The following is a 19,456-nucleotide window of genomic DNA, read 5'->3' on the forward strand; positions in this document are numbered from 1 at the left end:
GGCTTAGTGGTTAGCCCGTTTGCCTTGAACCTCCCAAGTTCGGGGTTTGATTCCCACTTCTGCTCTGCGTGCATGGACTTTGCATGTTCTCCCTGTGCTTCTGGGATTTCGTTTGGGTACTCCAGTTTCTTCCCCCAGTCCAAAGACATGCATTGTAGGCTGATTGGCGTCTCTAAAGTGTGTGTGTGTGTGTGTGTGTGTGTGTGTGTGAGATTGTGCCCTGTGATGGGTTGGCACCCTGTCCAGGGTGTCCCCTTGCCTTGTGCCCTGAGGTCCCTGGGATAGGCTCCAGGCTCCCCACGACCCTGTGTAGGATAAGCAGTACAGAAGATGGATGATTATTATAAAGAAGATGGATGATTATTATAATTATAATAATAATTATTATTATTACTATTAAATTTAAATTAAGAAGGTCTCTCTGGGTAGCAGTTCTAAAGGGGTTCTACATGGAAACGTTTCTAAGAGGAAAACCTCTGTGATAGGGTTCTACATTCAAGGGTTCTCCTCAGAGGGCCAAATGGAGGAACTTTATGGTGCTAGATTAAGGGTTATTTGTAAGAGTGTAGTGTTTTTTATAAAGTCGTGTCTAAATAGTACAATTTCACTTCAGCTGAAGCTGAACTGATTTATGTCTGGGAAAAGAACACATTTTTTAAAAGTTGCCTTGTATGGCAAAGATTTAACATATCCTGCCTGCAGTGGGAAGTTTACTTTTCATGCTGACCTGGGTGCAGTTTTGACACAGTTAACTGTGGGATTTGCGTAGGAGGAGCTGCTTAGCCATCCGCGTAAAAGCCAACTCGAAGCTGGACAACGGACAACGCAGCGGTTAGCCGTTGCACAAGTCCCGCCCCTTTAGCTGGGTTATATTGGATTCTTCCAGTGAAACTCGACCCCAAACGGCCGTTCCACCTGTCAATCAAATTGACTTTTCAGCCTGAAGCATTTCCTTCGCGCGGAAGCTCGGCATGCCCGTCCTGTGCAGCACATCTCTCCCCTCCCCTGTCCTCCCCTCCTCTCCTCTCCTCTCCCCTCCTCTCTCCTGCCCTACACCCTCCCCCGTCCTCCCCTCCCCTCCCCTGCCCTGCCTCGTACCGCGGCTGCCCGGGTTGTTGTTAGTGATGGAGAGACAGGAGTGCGTGGTGTGAGAAGTGTGAGGCTCGAGTGGAAAAGTCCCGGAACCAGCATGGAGACTGTGGAACAGCTCGTGACCTTTAATCACATCCACGTCGAGCTCAACGGAGGTGCTCCGTGGGGCTTCACGCTGAAAGGAGGACTGGAGCACGGAGAGCCGCTCATCATAACAAAAGTAAGTGAGGCAGCGGTGTGCAGACAAAAGTTCACACTTTTTATGAGGTTTTTTTCAACTTTACTTTTACAGCCTGCTTTATTATATTGGTCATTAGGCAAAGAAGCCACACACTTGTGGAATGAAACACTGGAGGAAGGAACAGTGGAGCAACAGTGTTTAAAGCTGCAGATTATCATTCAGTTACTTAGAAAAAAACTTAGTAACAAAGTGGCTGGGAGTCTGGTGTCAGATTTCAGGCACGACTTCTCTGCTTGCATGTTGCATGCTTTTAACTTTCAAATCTGCCCATTTTGATTGTTTGTGAAAGTGTTTTGCACTCTGCTGAATGAATGAATGACTTGCAGGATTCCTGAGCACCACTTCCTTCCTAGCCTACATCCATGTGAACTGAATTGGTCCTTTTCTAATCATTGCAGTGTGCTTGTGCAAACTGTCTTTAAATCTGGAGTTTTTTCCATTTCGACAAAAGGAAAATTGCCAGATGTCAGACGTTTTAATGTTTATGTTTATTCATTTTATCTAGTCCATGTTGGAATATTAGTACAATATGAAGTACAATTCCAACTCAAATACTGGAAATAAAATCATTTCTTTCAAAGGTTTGATTTCAGTTTTTATGCTGCAAGAGCTCAAAAACCAAGATGACATTTTGCAAGTAGAAGCTGATGTTTTTATTTCCGTATTTGTGTATACCACAGTTGTGTATAGTTCTTTCCTGGCGCCTTTCCCAGATGTTGGACACAGCTTTTTAAATACAGCACATTAACACAAGGCTATAAACCAGGCACCCTGGGAGTGTACCTATGCAGGCGTTCATTGCACATTGCTAACTTAACTCACTGCATCTTAGGCAATGGAAAAATGATTTCGTACTTACTTGATATAGGTCACGTTGGGAAAGAGAAACTTACTCTGTACAGTCAGATTTCAGGAAAATTTGTATTTTTGGATTATGTCGCCAACTGTAAGCATTTTGAGACAATGTCAGACTACTGTGTCATTTATGCCGATTTTTTTCCTACAGACGCAGCCTTCTGTCTCCCTCTGGGGGAACTCTTAAAGGTTCTGTGTAGACCCATACAACAGAGTATATCCCTTTGAAAAAGTGTTTCAAGTGGAGTCTCTTTATGAAATCAAGAATTCTCAGACACTTAACGAACCCTTGAGTAATCCATATTTCTGAAAATGTAAGGTTTAAAAATGCACGTTACTTTAATAAAGTTTTACATATATATTATATATTCGTGTGCCCTGGTTAGCTTCAGCAGGTTTTTATTAACTTTGCAAACAGATGAACTAGAATGCAGACATGTATTTAATCTCTATGTTCCAGTCTCTGGTCAGTAATAAATTCAGACCGTTTATCTGTACTGCTTTCCCATGTGGCCTCTGCACATTAGTGAACGAGGTCTGTAGTTTCAGTGCAGGAGGTGGTGAGGGAACTGTATTAGATTTTCTCTCTGCCTGTTTCCGAACTGCTGCGTTCTGTTGAAAGTGTTGATTTGTTTTACTTGAATGAAGATGTTGTAAGGTACGAGAGCCCCAGAGATCACATTCCCAGACTCACCCCCCTGAGCTGATGGAGGGGGAGGGGGAGGACGCGGGGAGAAAGAGGGAAAGGTTAGGGAGGTGGGGGAGAACTTAGTGGAAGTATGAGTGTCAGAAGAAATCTGCTTACTTCACTCTTATTTGAGCTCACATAGGGAATACATTTCCTTTCTGGTCTTTTTTTTTTTTTTTTAATAATCCAGGCCATTAATGCATCCTATATGTAATATTATAGTGTTCCCTGCAGAAGATCTTCAATTTTTTGTTTGTACTATAGGACTGAGACACAGTTCCAGAGGATTACTGATAGGCCGGATTGATTTCAGGATGAACATGAACCAACCTTGTAGGACAAAACCTTTGTGTAAGTGTACCCAGGCTTTGTGGGTATTGTGTACCATTTTTCAGGGTGTATTGATGTGGTGTGGCCCTCCTCTTCCAGATGGTATCATGTGCTGCATGACTGCTACTCCACCCAGTCTCAGATGTGTCCCACTGACCTCAGGGTCTTTATCATGACCTGAAGTGTGACTGGTGCGATAAAGAGGTGTTACAGATATTCTCTATATTCTGATTCTGGATTTTCACATCATCAGTGTAATTGAACTTGCAATGATAGTAGCATTTATGGATTGAGGGATGTTGTCCAACTGTGTAGCCCACTATTTCTATTTCCTTTTACAACATCTTTTTAAAATAAGAACTTTAACTTTGTACAAGGCTCTGAATATGTTCTACAAGCAACTAAATGAGGGTTTTTGAGCTTATGCATGCCTAATAGGGCCATGTAGCTCCCTGGGTAATCAGTGAGCTATAACCACCCTTTGGAGGTTGGACCATGGTCAATCTGATAACCCTATGCTGCCCTCACGACTCACCCTCACTTGATAACTATGTTGTATCTGATTTGGGGTTTTCTACCTCTGCGGCCATTATGTTGTGGTTGTTTATAAAGCTATTTGCCAGAGGGCAATCTTCAAGCTAAGCTATTTACACATTTTCCATCTGATTTGAAAGCAAGGCATGACCTGCATCTTTGATGGATTTTTCAACCTATCAACCATCTCTGGACCTATACACTGACCCCGCTGTTTTGCTGACACTTAATGCAAAGCAGCTTGGTAAAAGGAACTGATATGTCCAGTCCAGCTCTGGCCCCGAATAAACTCCAGACAGTATCAGAGCCCTGCCACATGAAAACTACCACAGTGATTAATCACAGAACAGCACATGCTTTCTACTAATGACAAATTAAAGCTTATGACTGTTTTGAATAAAATGTAAGTTGTAGTAAAAGGGTACTTTTGCTTGAGTGATTGCTGCTGTTGTAATGTGTTGTGCGGCCGCATGGACTGTGCGTTGTTTCTGGTACAGGTTTACCACAGCTCTGCCTGTCATGTAACAGCACAAATTTGACTTTCCAAAACTCCAAGTTCCTGTTATCCAGTCTGACTGTGGATCGATGTAATGCACATGCAAAGGGTGGCATTGCAGGGCATGACATGCTGATGGAAAACTGCCACTGACTTTTCCATGCTCACACTAAACCACTAAATAAACGGCAACTGATCTCAAATCTCTGAAAGACCCTGTGTTTCCCCCATTCTGTCTCTCAGTTGCTTAGTCTCAGGGTTTGGGATGGAAACATTGTGCATTCCCTTGCTTTTCTCATTTTCTGCTGTGAAGTTTATATAGACCACAGGGCACTTTAGTCATACTTTTCTCCCCTCTTTCTAATTGGCCAATGGAACTTATTCCCAGGCACCATAGTTCTTGGATAAAGGAGGAGTCCTGGAAATGTTGTAAACATGGAAATGTTGCTCTGAACTACAGTTTCAGTGCAACTACTGGCATTTCAAGGCATTGCATTCATTCAGCTCCATAACATCACTGATGAGCACCGTGTGAAGAGAACTGCTTCCTCTTTTCTGTCATCTAGTAACTACAGACTTCTGTTTCTGGACTGTTTTCCCCAAGCTGATTCAGGCACAGTATCTATGTGACTACTGTTTGGGACACATCACTATGAGGTAATGGGTATTTTGGTACTACTGATTTTATGGACTTAAAGAGGAAGTGGGTGAAACAATGTTTTATTTCGATGTTGGGCTGAACCTTACAAAGTCTGTAGCTGATTCTGGGTGTGGGAAGAATCTGATATCTGGTAGGAATGTGAGTTTGGCTCCTGTTGCATTTGCCTTGGGTGGAGGAGGTTTGATGGAGAGAGATATTGGGGTCTTATTGCTTCAAATAAACCCCTGCACATTTCTTTTTCTATACGTCCTACTAGGTGTGACATTAGTGCATGAAATTCTATGGACATGCTCTGGGGTTGGTGTGCGGATTATTTGAGAACAAGAACAGAATTCTTACTTTAACACAAATGTGTTACTGCTGATAGATGTGGCAGAGAATAAAATGTAAGTGAGTGCTACAAACAGTTTTAGATCCAGTTTTAGATGGTTGGTATCCATATGAGAGTGCTGAATGACAGTCAATACCAAATACCAATGAGTTACCAGGTTGAACCTTTGCAATCTTCTGTTGTCAAAATCTGCCAAAAAAAAAAAATCACTGTGTTGTATGTGCAGGTACAAAGATCTGTGTGGTGATCTTTGCATCAACCTCAGTCCCGTACTGTTCCTGTCTTTCATGCTAGTGTCAGCCTCAATACCCACTCACACTATAAGACTGATGAAGCTCTTATTATTTTTGCTTAGAAAATTAACTTGTAATGTGTAAATCTTCCTCTAAATATATGAAACATATGATAAACATTGTTTGAGACTTTGAAGTAAAAAAAATATATATATTTTGCTCCTTTCAAGGAAGCGAGCAGAGAAAGAGGACAGACAGAGAAGGAAATAAGGGGGAACTTTGTTTGAACAAGGTTAGCAAAGGGTGCAAGGTCATTCCTCAAACATTACATCCTTAAAAGACACACCATGGCCCTATTCATGAGCAGCAGGAAACAGAGAGATGGCAGGTCATGTATTGAGCTGTCATGGTGCTCCCTCCCTCCTCTACACATTCATGTTTGATATGACATTGACGAATCAATCTGTCTTCGCTTTGACCCAAGAGGTCACTGACACTCTGACACCACCTGTTGTTCTTTTTGGAAAAATGTCCTGTAATAAGCTTGATATTTATGATGGAAAACTTAATAGTGTCCTTTCAGCACACTGGTGTCTTGTTGAGCGCTTGCCTACATTTGCCTGTGTTTGCCTTTGTTTGAATTAAGAATCTCACCTTTTCCAGTTAGCAAGCATGTTGCCAAGTGCACCAGGAAACTGATGAACCTTTAATTTGTCCTTTCGAATTTAAATTCAGTGAAATAAACACTGGATTGGTCCCATCAGGAGCTCTTAAGTTCATCTTGTTGGACACATTTCAAAGGTGCCTTCTCACCTCTTAGTGGGAAACATGTTGTTGTGAGAGCGCATGCACAGCCTCTGGAAAGGCTTCAAAAGCTCTGTGCATGTCTGAGACGTGATTGATCGCTTCGGGATGTTTGTGAATATTTGCCAGCAGTGATATATGGTGTCTTGATAGTCTCATAAATGGATATTCAAGTATCATTTGATACACACTTGATTTGAGTGTATGACTAAGTAATGGAGTTATACAGAGCCAAGTTGTTATTCTAACCGTCGATTAAAATGTAAGCACAGTTGTGTGTGATATCATGTTGTCTAAAATAAGGCTTTAGTAACCCAAGACGTGCCCTGAATGTGATTGCATTCTGAAAGGGTTTTGTGGTTCTTGCATGGGTAGACATGTTGACAACATTGTACTGATAATGAGAAAGATTGGTTTATGATTTGGCTGTGTTTGCTGCAATCAGAGCTACTCTTGTAATTTAGCTATAAGTGTGTTTTGAAGGCTGCTGAGATCATTATATGGTATGAAAATGTGATGGTGGGAGATCAGTTGCCATTTATTTATTTCTAATTATTGTACATGTATACCATTTGAACAGTTTTTTTTTTTTTTTTTTTTTTTTTTTGAAGTGCTTAATTTCGACTTTTGGATGAGAACTGTTTAGAATGTTGGTGTTTTTTTTTGTTTGTTTTGTTTTGTTTTTTTACTATTTGTGTTTCTGTAAAGGTTACATTTTAGAGAAACCCTTATTTTGAACGTAGTGAGAGGCTTTTTTTGTACTCGGCTATTGTGGCTGTAAGCATATAATGGGAAATGGTTTGACATCCCAGTGGTTTAGGGCAGCTTGCCACATGTATGTGGTTGTTTGACTGGGCTAACTTTGCAGATTGAAGTTGTGAAATAAAAAATGACTGCAAAACACATTCCTCCACAGAGAGGCATTTCTTGCACACTTCTTCAAACAAAACTTCAAGACTAAAAGCAATACAAAACCTTCTCTGTCAAGTTGTAGTAAATTATGCCATGTGTGTTTCTTTACTTCATTAGAAGAAAAAAAAAGCCTTAAACTTGCTTGCATGCAGCCTCAGGGTTGTGTGTCACACCTTTAAGAGTCCAGCAGCACAATGGAACTTAAGTCTCAGTCAGGCTGCAACACAGCTCAACTCGCTGAGGTAGAGCACACACTCATTTTTCCCAGCCTGAGCCATCAATAAAGCCTTTGTCACCCCCTTCTCACACTGTCTGTCTCTTTCAACCTCCCTCCTTCTGCCTCTATCTCTGCATCTCATTTAATCTCAACTCACTCACCCTTTTGATCCCCAACTCCTCTCGATCGCTCCTACTTCCACTTTGCTCCATCCACTTTTCTCTCTGTCCTCTGCTTGAAGTTTAGCCAATGACAGGATTGTCAGCATGAATGGCATCCAAGTGTGTATCCGTGCTCTACGTTACCCTCCCTCTCAATCAGTAACTCTGTAGCTGTGTGTTCAAGGACAACCACTGACCTAAGATATGGGAAAACAGATAAGCACTGTTGTTTTGGTGTAGGGGATTAAAGAAGTTGTGTGTGAGTGTGTGTTGGAGATGAGGGGGAGGGTTTCGAGTTGACAGGAGAGATAAAGGAAGCTTGAGGAAAGCACTGGGCGTAATGCAGATGTCAGTGTGTGTTGTTAGGTGTGTGTGTGTGTGTATGGTGCAGGGCACTGGCTCAAATCCTTGTCAGCCCATAGACAAAAGCAGTGCTCGAGAGGACATTCTGCTCTCAGTGCCCACTTTCTCACCCCCGCTCATTCTGAGCCTGTGACGATTACAATGGCCGGGAGTCAGGTCTCGTTAACTGAGTGTATTCACTAATCATGAGCATGCACTAACCTACGTTGCTTAGCAATCAGTTCACTTTAGCAGAGTTGCTTTGGGACAGACATGTAAGAGCCCCGTATACTGCAGGTCCATTTTTCAATGAAGTAACCTACTGACCTACTTCGGTGAATTAACATGTTTCAGGTCATGCCTTCCTACTTCTTAGTTTTGTCACTTCTTTTGTCTATCAGGTTTTTTTTTAACAAAGAGTTTAAGAGTTCCTTCAGCTAGTCTCATTTACCAGTTTCTAAAAAATGGTCCACGAATAAAACAACCACTCTTTACAACCATGGTGAGCAGAAAAGCATCTCAGAAAGCACATGTTGTTTCGTCGGGCAGATTGACAAAAATATAATTTTCATGTATCACAAAATTTAGTTTTGCTAAAGCTTTGCTGGCAAAGTGCCAACAAAACTGTGGATGTATGATAAAACAAGTTCTTTCTTTTTCTAATTGTAACATTTACAAAACATTTAACAAAGAAGAGAAGGGAAAGTGAAAGTGGATTTTTAATGTTTTAATGTTTAATCAGTTGTTGCAATATCAGTGGAGCTGACAATTTACACCTGATAATACTTAGAATTCTTAGAAAAGTGGATCATGACGTTAAGATATCACAATATCAATATCATATTATTATATTGTTCACCTCTGAAAGCAACCTTGAAGTTCTGCAATACAAAATTTCATAATAAACTATAGTGTCCTGTCAGATTCTGGTAAATGCCACTCGAGTTCTTCCACACCAGCCTTGGCAAACCATGTCTTTATGGAGCTCGCTTTGTGCACAGGGGCGTTGTCATGCTGAAACATGTTTGGGCCCCTTAGTTCCAGTGAAGAGAAATCTTAATGCTACAGCATGCAACAACTCCAACTTTGTGGCAACAGTTTGGGGATGGCCCGTATGGGTGTTGCGGTCAGGTGTCCACATACTTTTGGCCATATATATTCTCATTGTATAGTGCGCAAGGAATTATAATAATATTATACTGAAATAAGAAGACCAATATATCTTTAGTATTTGATCCTCATGGTAAAAGCAGCAGAAGCGAACAGGAAAAAAAATGCCCATGTAGTGTTTTTGGGCAGAAACATTGGTAAAGTATCACTTTAAAGAAGGAGACAGACAAACAAAGACAAGTTTCAGGCTCAACAGGAGATGTGGAAGCTTCTGGAACAGGAGAGGGGTGTGTGTGTGGGATTCCTCCTGCAGCTGTGAGGCCTCGTCGAGCTGCGACCACTGACACATTCCGCACTCCATGGCAGGGGGTTACCGTAGCGACTCTGCTTTTGATTGGTTTTGGAACCTAAGTCTTGTGTGTGTGTGTGTGTGTGTGTGTGTGTGAGAGAGAGAGCAGTCATATTTGTGTTTTCGAATGGTTGCTCTTGAATGAAGTTCCCCTGTGGCATTTGGTATCAATTTCCAAGTTGAATATGTATCAACACACGCAGGGAAACTAATTGATATGCACTCAAGCACCGGGGAACTATTATTACGTTACAGTCAAGGAGAGAAGAAATATGTCACACACAAGCTCTGTTTTTATTTGTCTTAGGCTCAGGTTCGTTGCTCAGCATAACGGACTGCCGTAAGAGTTCATCACACAGGCGTTTTGTGCACACTGTGGACATACACTATAGACACACAGGAGAATCTATAATAACTTTAGGCTTTTTTTTTTGCATGTGGATCTGCCATGACCTAAAGTAAACATTTGATGTAAAATTTGCACGGCTTTTCTTTCCTTCATTGGTGCCTTTCATCCATGTCTTTTTGTCGTTTTTGGATCTTCCCACACGTAGGTGTGACAGACCAGTTGCTTTTTCCTGCAGACTCCATAAATGAAGCGGATGAGAATCCCAGTCTGTTCTGCCTAGACTTCCCGGAATGTCTTCATCCTACTCACTTCCTTGTCTTCCATACTTCTCAACTCCTTTATCACTGTTCTCATTTCAGCCAGGACATCCAAACCCCTCTGGGGAAAAAAATTACTCTTTTTGTTTTGGGCTTTTTTGTTTTGTTTCAGCTGGTGGACAGTGAAACGTTTTGTGAATATACCCATAGATCATCTTATTGTTTGTTCAGGAATGTGGAAAAAAGAAAAAATTTTATTTAGCCATATTGTTAATAAATCAGCAGTAAATTAATGAACAAAAAAGATTACTAAATGACTAAATGAATGAATGGATGATTGGGGTTATAAGAGAAGAGGAAGAGAGAAAACGGGGAAAGATGGAAAAAGACAGGGAGATGACTCTTTGTTCACAAGGAGCATGCTGTTTAATGGGAACAGATGTTGCATGTGTTAATCATTGGCTGTCGTCTGACACACACGCGCACACACACACATACTGTCCATGTAGATGTACATGAATGAGTTCCCTAGACTCACACTAATATATATCATCTTCTGACATTGACGCTTGACCAATATTACCCCATGGCTGATATATCAGTATTGACATTTAAGTGCACGCTGGAGAGTGATAACTGAAACACAGCTGTCTGAAAACAAAGATGACCAGCAACTCGTGCATGCCGTAGACCTGGAACGTGTTTATTTGTTAGGTATATGCTCATGAAGAATTTGCACGGTTATTTTTTTTCTGCAGTCCCTTTTGCTAATATTTGTATTGTGTAAATGTAGCCATTCTTCTGCTCAGCAAAGTAAGATAGAAGGACTGAAGACTAATTTGAACATAGCTACAAAGGAAATAAGAGTACAAAAAGTTCACCTATTGAATTGTACTGAATACTGAAAACTTTTAAAAGTTGCAGTATTGGCAACACTCATACTGGGCAATGTTCTTAATATCAGCTGCTTTTCTGAAAAATCCCACATCAGCCAGGCTTGTATAGACCCACTCTCAAAGGATTCACAGATTATGGCCAAACTTTAAGACATTCCTCACCCACACCCAGAAATATCCACACTCTGGAGACTCTGTTTCTGGGCTGCATGTCTTTGGCTGCCTCTATGTTAATGATTTTCTGACTGGGGAAATCGTTACCAGCATTGATAAAGAAGCATTTGTCTGAAAGCTGCATTCTTGGACAAGTCTGCTCCCCAGCGCTCCTCAGCACTGGCCTCTTTTGGACACCTCCTTGAATTATGGCTCCAAACAAGTGTGTTGAAACCCATCTCATAATTCTTTAGAAACATGTTTTGACATGTCTTTCAAATGTGTTTAATATGCTAAAACACCCCAGATTAGTGGTAAGTGTGAGTTATTTATCTCCTTCCAAGTGAAATCATCTCACTAATTCCTGCCTCTCTGTGTCATCAACTAAGACATGCTTCCTAAATCTGTTTCTATCCACCACAGTTCAGACTCTAAAACAATGTGATCCTGTTACTTGTGATCTTTCCAAAAGAATCTTTCCCTGAATCTTTCCCAGGGTTAGCGCTTAAAGAGAAGAATGTTTTCCTTCTCTGCTTGCCCTATGTTTGCTTGCCTGTGAGAGATTGTTGAGGCCCATCAGGTGACTGGGCAGCTGTATGGTGCCCTCATGTGCCCAAACGGAGCACAATGGTGGGCTGTGAGCCAGCTAGCCAGGCAGGCAGAGATGGACGCACCCTGTTATTTATAGAGCATTAGCAGCGGTGACCTCATCGAGTCAGGCTGGAGTGTGTGGGCTCGGACTGGGAGACAGCGAGCTCATTCTTCTCTATCTCCTACTATAGAAGCATGTTGGCACCCCAGTTCAGCTACTGGGAACAAATCAGCCTGCTGTGTTCCTGCCTGTTATGTAGTTGGTTTGAATACGGGAGATAAGCAGGTCTTGGATTCACGGGTTCAGGAATTGTGCTTCCATTTATAACCTCCCAAAGAACCAAATCAGGAACAATTCCATCCTGCTCTCAGTGAATCACTATTTATGTTCAGTGTAATATGACTCATATTCTCTGTATTTTTCACACTATATATTTTATATCTCATAATTAATTGCAGTGTAAAATTTCATTATTCATCACTATTTTGTAATTCAGCATTATATTTTCACATTTGGCTTGGAAATGATGTCAGTAAAATATATTATATTTTTAATTAATTAATCTTGTTAGATATTTACTGATGCTTTATTCAACAATGCGATACATACAATGGATTTGAATTGAAAAACAAATGAGGGCAAGAGAAATATGTTATATTAAAAGTTTAATGCACCATATTTTTCTAGTCATCAAAGAGTGACGCAAACACATTTCAAGGTTTGTTTTAATATAAGAACAGGGGCTTATTTGAAATTTTGCATATATGGTTATGGCATTTGTCTAAAAATTATATTAAAATATCAGAATAATATATTTACAGTAAATTTTTCATTGACGTAATTTTTTTTAAACTGCACCACAAACAGCATTTTTGAGGTGAAATCTACTTTTCTAAGAATATTTGAGCGCTCATCCCAGAAAACGTTAGAATTAGCCATAGTCACACCAGCAGTGAGAGATGTTTTCATCAAAGCGAAGACAAAAGAACAATAGCATTATTAAATTTGGCTGCTTTTTATCAGTAAAAGGGTAAGAGTTATGGATAATTTTGCAGGAGGCTTCCGCAACTTTGTTGGTGAGAATAAAATCTTTCCTTGCTACCCAAACCTTCTTTCCAGTTTTTTCCTGTTGTTCCAGCTAATACAAGCAGGGAGAGAAATGAGTTCTCTGAAGGATGGATCTTCTTTACTTGTAAATGTCTTACCTTGGTTTTAAGGACAATTCTGTGTTGTTGGCTGCCAACATGATGAGCCAGATCTCGAGTTGTTTTACTGTTAATATGTTTGCAGATTACATGCAGTGCTCTCGCTCTTTTGAGCTGTCTTTATGTTGCTCAAAAGATGGAGACAAACTTTTTTCTCTATTGAGTTACATTGCTGCACTTGGGCAGATGTTAAAAAATGACATTAGATTAACAATATACATGCACTGAATAACTTGATTATTTGGCTAATATCCAAATTTATCAAATTCCTTGAAATTTTCCTTGAATTCCGTGACATTCGCTCCTTTCCAGAGACTTGGGATTGTGCACACACATTTTTGGCAACTGCTAAGTATGGCCTCTCAAAGCCACTTATTGTAGTGAGGCTATTCCCACTATGGGACTTATAATTTTCTAGCCTTGTTCGGGTAATTTGAGATGGCTCTCACCTCCTGAGTCTGAAACGGAGAGTGTATTTTATCTTGCTGGGGAGTGGCAGGAAAGGAGGTACAGTGATGCCATTTGTTTCCTCTCCTCACCCACTGCCTGTTCCTCATTCCTCCCACCATTTGTTTTCGCAAATGAAGTATGTTAATTAAAAGCTAGTGAACACTGAGCTCCCACTAGCGTAAGCTGCCTCCTCAACACTGTAGTCCACCAGGCCCTGTTTGAAGAATGGGGTGCAGAATTTTTTTATTTTCATGGCTCATAATGAGCAGGGAGGTGGCTAAAAAGAGAGGGAAGTTGAAGTGGAATAAAGATGGAGGACCGTTCCAGTCTCCATAAAAGCTTTCTTTGTAAAAATGGTTCCTTATGGTCACTGGGGAGTGTGGAACAAACTAGCTGGTACCCATGCCCAAGCCAAACACCCACACACACACACACACACATATATACAAATACGCATAAAGAGGCCCAGTGGAACATAGGTGTGGTGTGTGCAGTGCACAACGCCACAGTTATTTTTATCGCCAAACTTCCAAGGAGAGCATGACCTCGGGAGAGACGGAAAGAAAAAGAGAAGGAAAGGTAGCTGTGGGTGGACACAGTGGGGAAATGAAAGACAGGGCGGGACAGATGAAGGCCATGGGTGGAGGTGTAGCAGCTTTGTAAGGTTCATATGGCGTGCACTAGTGGAAGCTTACAACTCCTCTGAGGCTACTGCAGAATGGAGAAGGTCTGGAAGAAGTCATTATTCTGATGTCTTTAAACCGCTGACAATCTGGACTTAACAAGGATGGAGTGCTGTTTATTCATGGCTTGAGGCAACAGGGTTTGTTCTAATGGAAGGAGCTAGATAGCTTAGAGATCCATCTACTTGTTCTTGGTTCTCTCTTTCATGTGCAGCTCTCAGTCCTGGGTTTCAGGAGCTGTGAACACTTTGGAAACTGATGAGGTAAGACCGAAAGTGTGTGACTGTGGTTTATTGAATACAAAGGGGCATTTGGCTGCTGCTGCCGCTGCCGGCTGTGTAGTTGCAATAACTTGCTGGCTTCATGCAATAGCATTACAAATCCCACTATAAAGCCTACCTGGGCTTGGGTTGGGCCCTGGAAGCATTTTGTTTCTTTTTCCACTGAATTGTGGTCAATTATTGCAAGGGGGCAATAAAAAGGAGCCGTTTTCTTTTAGTTATATCTATAACAGTGTAAAGGTGTAGTGTAAGTGTACCAGCTGTTTTATAATGGACATTTGGCAACTCAAGAATGGATCTGACGAGGAAGCAGGTATTCCATGATGTGGATGGAAATGTGCACATATTAAAGTATATATAAATATTTTAGTATTTGTAAGGGCGTGTTTCTTTAGACGAGTGCTATCAAGTATCTTTATACGCCATATGCGAAGTAAACCATATTCACCCAGGAGCATCACCTTTTGAGGAAGATGGTTGAATGAAAACAGAGGGTTATCAGGAGCATAAAATCATTGTCGTAGTTATCAGCAGAATAAAGAGACAGAGTCAGAGGTAGCATAACATAAGTACTATTAGTACATCTTGAAGTTTCTGAGTGTGAGTGTTTCTGAGTATGTTGCTGAGTCAGGTAGATGATACGTAGAACAAAATAAACTATTGTTCTTTAAGAACATGGGTAATCAGTGATCACACAACATTCTTGAGTCCAGTGTGGAAATAATTTGGATCTATTTTGTTCTCCATTCAAAGGCTGTTTCCCAAATTCCCCATTTATCTTGTCACTGAGTGTAATTTTTTAATAGTGGAAATGTGGGCATTTTGAAAGCAGTGTAAGAGGATGTGATGAAACAAACAAGTAAAATAAGGTCAAGGAGCATGTTATGTCCATGTTACACGCATGTTAAGAGCGTAAGAGAGAAACTCTCTGACCGGTTATTGTGCTTGCAGTGTCCTTGAGTCCTTGCAGGGACCCATCCTTCTTTCATGTCTAGTGATTCTTCAGTGAAACCACAGTGAAGTATTTCTGCTATGTTCAGAGGCACTCTCCCACACAACCACAGCCTGAACAACACTTATGTGTTTATTTAGATTGCTGCAGAGAGGCTCTCAATTACTATGGGAGGAGAGGGTGAAGTGTGTGTATGTGTGCTAAAGGGCCACTTTTGGACTGTGTGTATGTGTATGTGTGTATTTACATGCCTCCAACTGTTTAGCCTCACCACTACGTTCTAAATGTTTCCCATTTTACAGCCTTTGAGATAGAACAAAATAAAAATGGAGAGAGGAATGAAGTGACGGACAGAAGAGAGCTGCAGGCATATGGTACTCATCATACACAGACACAGAGATTGAGCTGATAGACATTCACAAAAGCAAAGCTGAATCCACTTTGTGACAGGCTTCAGTCTGTTTGCTTTACAACCAACTGCATATTGCATTTAGATACTGTTTAATCCCACAGAATGGATTACTGAGATTAACTGTTATCAGCAACAAACTTCCTTTTCTGTCCTCTTGTGAGTGGTGGCACAGCTCAAGGTGTTATCAGTAATGCGTAGTGCTACAGTGACCGGTCTGTTATTTGCGATGTGTTTGGTTAGATGAGTTAGTGTTTAATTCTGGTTAAGAATGAAGGAGCAGGTATACGAGTGTGATTTACTATACGTATATGTGAAGGCTTTAATATGTGAAGGCTTTTGTACAATTGCTTATCTTAATAAGTCAGAGGATATTGTAGAAGTCAGCAGCGTTCACTATGTTCACTGACTACACTGGGTGCAAAAGTATTTATACCCACAGATCTGTTAAAAATATTAAATGAGGCTTACAGCTTTTTTTACTAAATCTAATATTCATTTGAAAATGTGACATTTTCAAATGACACAAAGACTTTAACAAATAAAAAAAAATAAAAATCAAGAAAGTGTTACAATTATTGTATAATCAATTAGTTTTTAATGGAAACACCTTTAGTGTCAAATTACTGTTTTTTTGTGTATGGGAGCCTTGGCCAACAGCAATTTTAGTCAGAATCACAGGCTTACCATTACTGAAGCAGACTTTTTAACACAATAATGGGTTTTTATGGCTTCTGTGGTGCTGTGGGTTGGCAATGATAAGATAATTCATTCATCTTCAGTATGCTTTTTTCCCCATTTTTCTTGCCACTTTGGTGACCTTTCAGTTCCCACCCATCAGTCAGCTCTCACCTATCATACGACAGCTACCAACCGAGGAAGGTGAAGGCTGACACATGCATCCACTGAGACACATGAAGCCAGCCAAGTGCTTCTTTTTTTTCAAATTGCTGCTCATGCTGTGTCAGAGGGCAACCGAACACACTCTCTATCTGCCCTCTTCCGCATACAGATTCCAAAGATTGCCTGGTTTCACTGTTATTGACAGGGGAGAGAGTATGCACCTCCCACCAATAGAGCCTGGCCAGTTTTGCTCCCTTGGCACCCAGCAACTGATGGCTGTAATGTCATCAAGATTAGAGCTTCTGATCTCCCAACGATAGGGCAAAGGTTTTTCAGTTGCACTGCTCGGGAACCACAATAAGCTTTTTATTATAATCAAGGTTGAACTCAGAGGAAACCCAAGTGGACACAGGGAGAACACGCACAGAAACTCCACACAGACAGTCATGCAAACTCAGGAATGAACTGCAGTGTTACCCTCTTTTCCCCTCTTTTTTCACCTACCTCTTTCAGCCGGGGGCAGTCATGGCCTAATGGTTAGAGAGTCAGACTTGTAACCCAAAGGTCATGGGTTCGAGTCTCAGGTCTGGCAGGGATTGTAGGTGGGGGAGTGAATGACCAGCGCTCTCTTCCACCCTCAATACCACGACTGCGGTGAGACCCTTGAGCAAGGCACCGAACCCCAACTGATCCCCGGGCGCCGCAGCAAAAAAAGGCTGCCCACTGCTCCGGGTGTGTGTGTGTGTGTATACACTTGGATGGGTTAATATGGGTCACCATACTTGGCCACACGTCACTTCACTTCACTCTTTAAGATAATAAGTAGAAATATTCAAACTGTAACCATACTTATCCTGATATATCTACATAACACTGTGAAAAGCAGCAGTGAGCTTCACATTATACTCATTAATGCTACGTGGATGCTGTTTGTAGACAGAGTCTACATTGTAGACAACAGCTCTCGACACTGCTATAGATCAAGACACCACTTAAAATCTAAAGGCTGTGGTTGTTTTTCAATATAATTTTGTTCTCAAGCTTTCTTTTACCAAATACGCCAGCACTACATACATGACAGTAAAGAAATAAATGAGAAACATTTTCAGACACCTTGAGAAACAGTCTTGGTGTGCTCCTGTATGGTTTTAGTCTGTTTGCTTCTGATGGTGATCTCTACTGTTTCTGACTGGGTGTATGATTATGTTTTGACAGAGCCATTGTTTATTTTTGTGAGATTTATGTGGCCATGTTAGTTAGATTTATGTACCCTTTTTATGGCCATTTAATCAATATCCTAGGCATGCGTGTGTGAGTGTGGGAATTGTGTATGTTTACAGTACGGTAAGTTTATTTGACCTTTAACCATTCTGTACTGCTTCGCAGATAGAGGAAGTAGAGAAATCTGGTCAGAACGTTTGTCTGACACAGTGTATATATATGTGTGTGTAATTGACTGGAGGCCTGTAGTGTGTGTATAGTGTCTGTGTAGTTGTGTTTTCTTTGTGCTTTTTGATTTGCGTATTTAACCCCTCTGTGCCTTTGTTGTTTGTCTACAACAGTATTAGTCATCATTGAACCTCATTTTGCAAAGAAAGATTATATGTTTACCTCTAAAAACCTTCTCTGTCTTTCTTTATATCTGTCACTCTCTTTCTTTCTCAGATAGAAGAAGGAGGGAAGGCAGCTGAGTGTAAGAAGCTGAGGGTGGGAGACGAACTGGTCAACATCAACGGCTCTGCACTCTACGGCTCCCGCCAAGAAGCTCTGATCCTCATCAAAGGCTCCTACAGGGTCCTCAAGATTGTTGTCCGCAGGTACAGATTTCTACACACACACACACACACACACACACACACACACACACACGAGTGCAGTGTATGACCAAAGGAAGGAAAGGCTGAAGTGATTTAGATTACATCACCATTGTGACCTTTCAAAGTTTTTGCAGAGAAGCAATATGTGAGGGTGAGTGTGTGAGAACTTCACGCAAGTATATATGGAAGTAGCCTCCCTGTGCGTGGTGTTTGTTTTAGTGGGGCTGATATTGGGCAGATGAGTATTAGGTCACTTCTGTCCCGAGACTGCTGTATGACTCAGTGCTACTCCAGTCTCGGCACACCAGACCAGTAACTTCCACAGTAGTCTGGTTTCAGTAAACTGTGAAACTGTGGGGTAATTAAGATTACAATTAATTAAGCAGAGATGCTCTGATCAGAATAAAAAAAATTGTTTCACCTAATACGTCTGAGTTTTACTTACTACATTTCTACTTTGTACTACATTTTCCAATACTGTATTACTACATCTATATGTAAAATAACTTTTCTCATTGAAGAACCTCAAGGAGTTGATTTAAATTCCAAACATATCTAAGCAAAAATGAGATTTAATACCCGTCACTGTACTGTATCTGTTGCTATGTACACTGAGTTTTTTTTCATGCTAGCTAATGATTAAGAATACAGTTGAGGTCAAAAGTTTACGTACCCCTTACAGAATCTGCAAAATGTTTATTATTTTACCAAAATAAGAGGGATCATACAAAATGCATGTTATTGTTTATTTAGTGCTGACCTGAATAAGATATTTCACATAGAAGATGTTTACATATAGTCCACAATAGAAAATAATAGTTGAATTTATAAAAATGAATTTATAAAAATGAATTTATAAAAATGACCATTTTGTATGATCCCTCTTATTTTGGTAAAATAATAAACATTTTGCAGATTCTGAAAGGGGTATGTAAACTTTTGACCTCAACTTTATGTTCGTTGATTTTTCCTTATATTTTCCTTTACATTCCTTGGTTCTTTGGTAAAAAAAAAAAAAAAAAAAGAGTATTAATATTAATTTATTTTATTTTTAATTATAGCTAATATTAATGAGATTTAAGACAGATGTCTTTTTCTGTGTAGTTTTACTTTAATACATTAAGGAGATTTAAGAGATATAACTTTAACTTGAGTGAAGAATAGGAAGCCGTATTTCAAGTATTTTAGGCTTTTTGAAATGTATTTATTTAGA

The 19,456-nt window shown here is 40.5% G+C and overlaps 1 protein-coding gene across 3 annotated transcripts in view; it reads left to right on the forward strand.

Annotated features, from left to right (window-relative positions):
* The first annotated feature begins 424 nt into the window (after nucleotides 1–424).
* shroom4 (shroom family member 4) overlaps nucleotides 425–19,456 on the forward strand; it is a 41,423-nt gene continuing 22,391 nt past the window's right edge. Inside the window, exons 1-2 of one of the 3 annotated variants that reach the window (XM_026936347.3) lie at nucleotides 425–1,312; nucleotides 18,092–18,243. In XM_026936347.3, coding sequence (XP_026792148.3) covers nucleotides 1,190–1,312; nucleotides 18,092–18,243 — 275 coding nt within the window. In that variant the 5' untranslated portion in view covers nucleotides 425–1,189. Of the gene's footprint in view, nucleotides 1,313–4,696; nucleotides 4,894–12,946; nucleotides 14,205–18,091; nucleotides 18,244–19,456 lie in introns of those variants that run through there. The other 2 variants (XM_053233200.1, XM_026936348.3) reach the window with 2 other exon arrangements.

The sequence above is a fragment of the Pangasianodon hypophthalmus genome, chromosome 4 (genome assembly GCF_027358585.1).
Source record: "Pangasianodon hypophthalmus isolate fPanHyp1 chromosome 4, fPanHyp1.pri, whole genome shotgun sequence".
Taxonomy (NCBI): Eukaryota; Metazoa; Chordata; class Actinopteri; order Siluriformes; family Pangasiidae; genus Pangasianodon; species Pangasianodon hypophthalmus.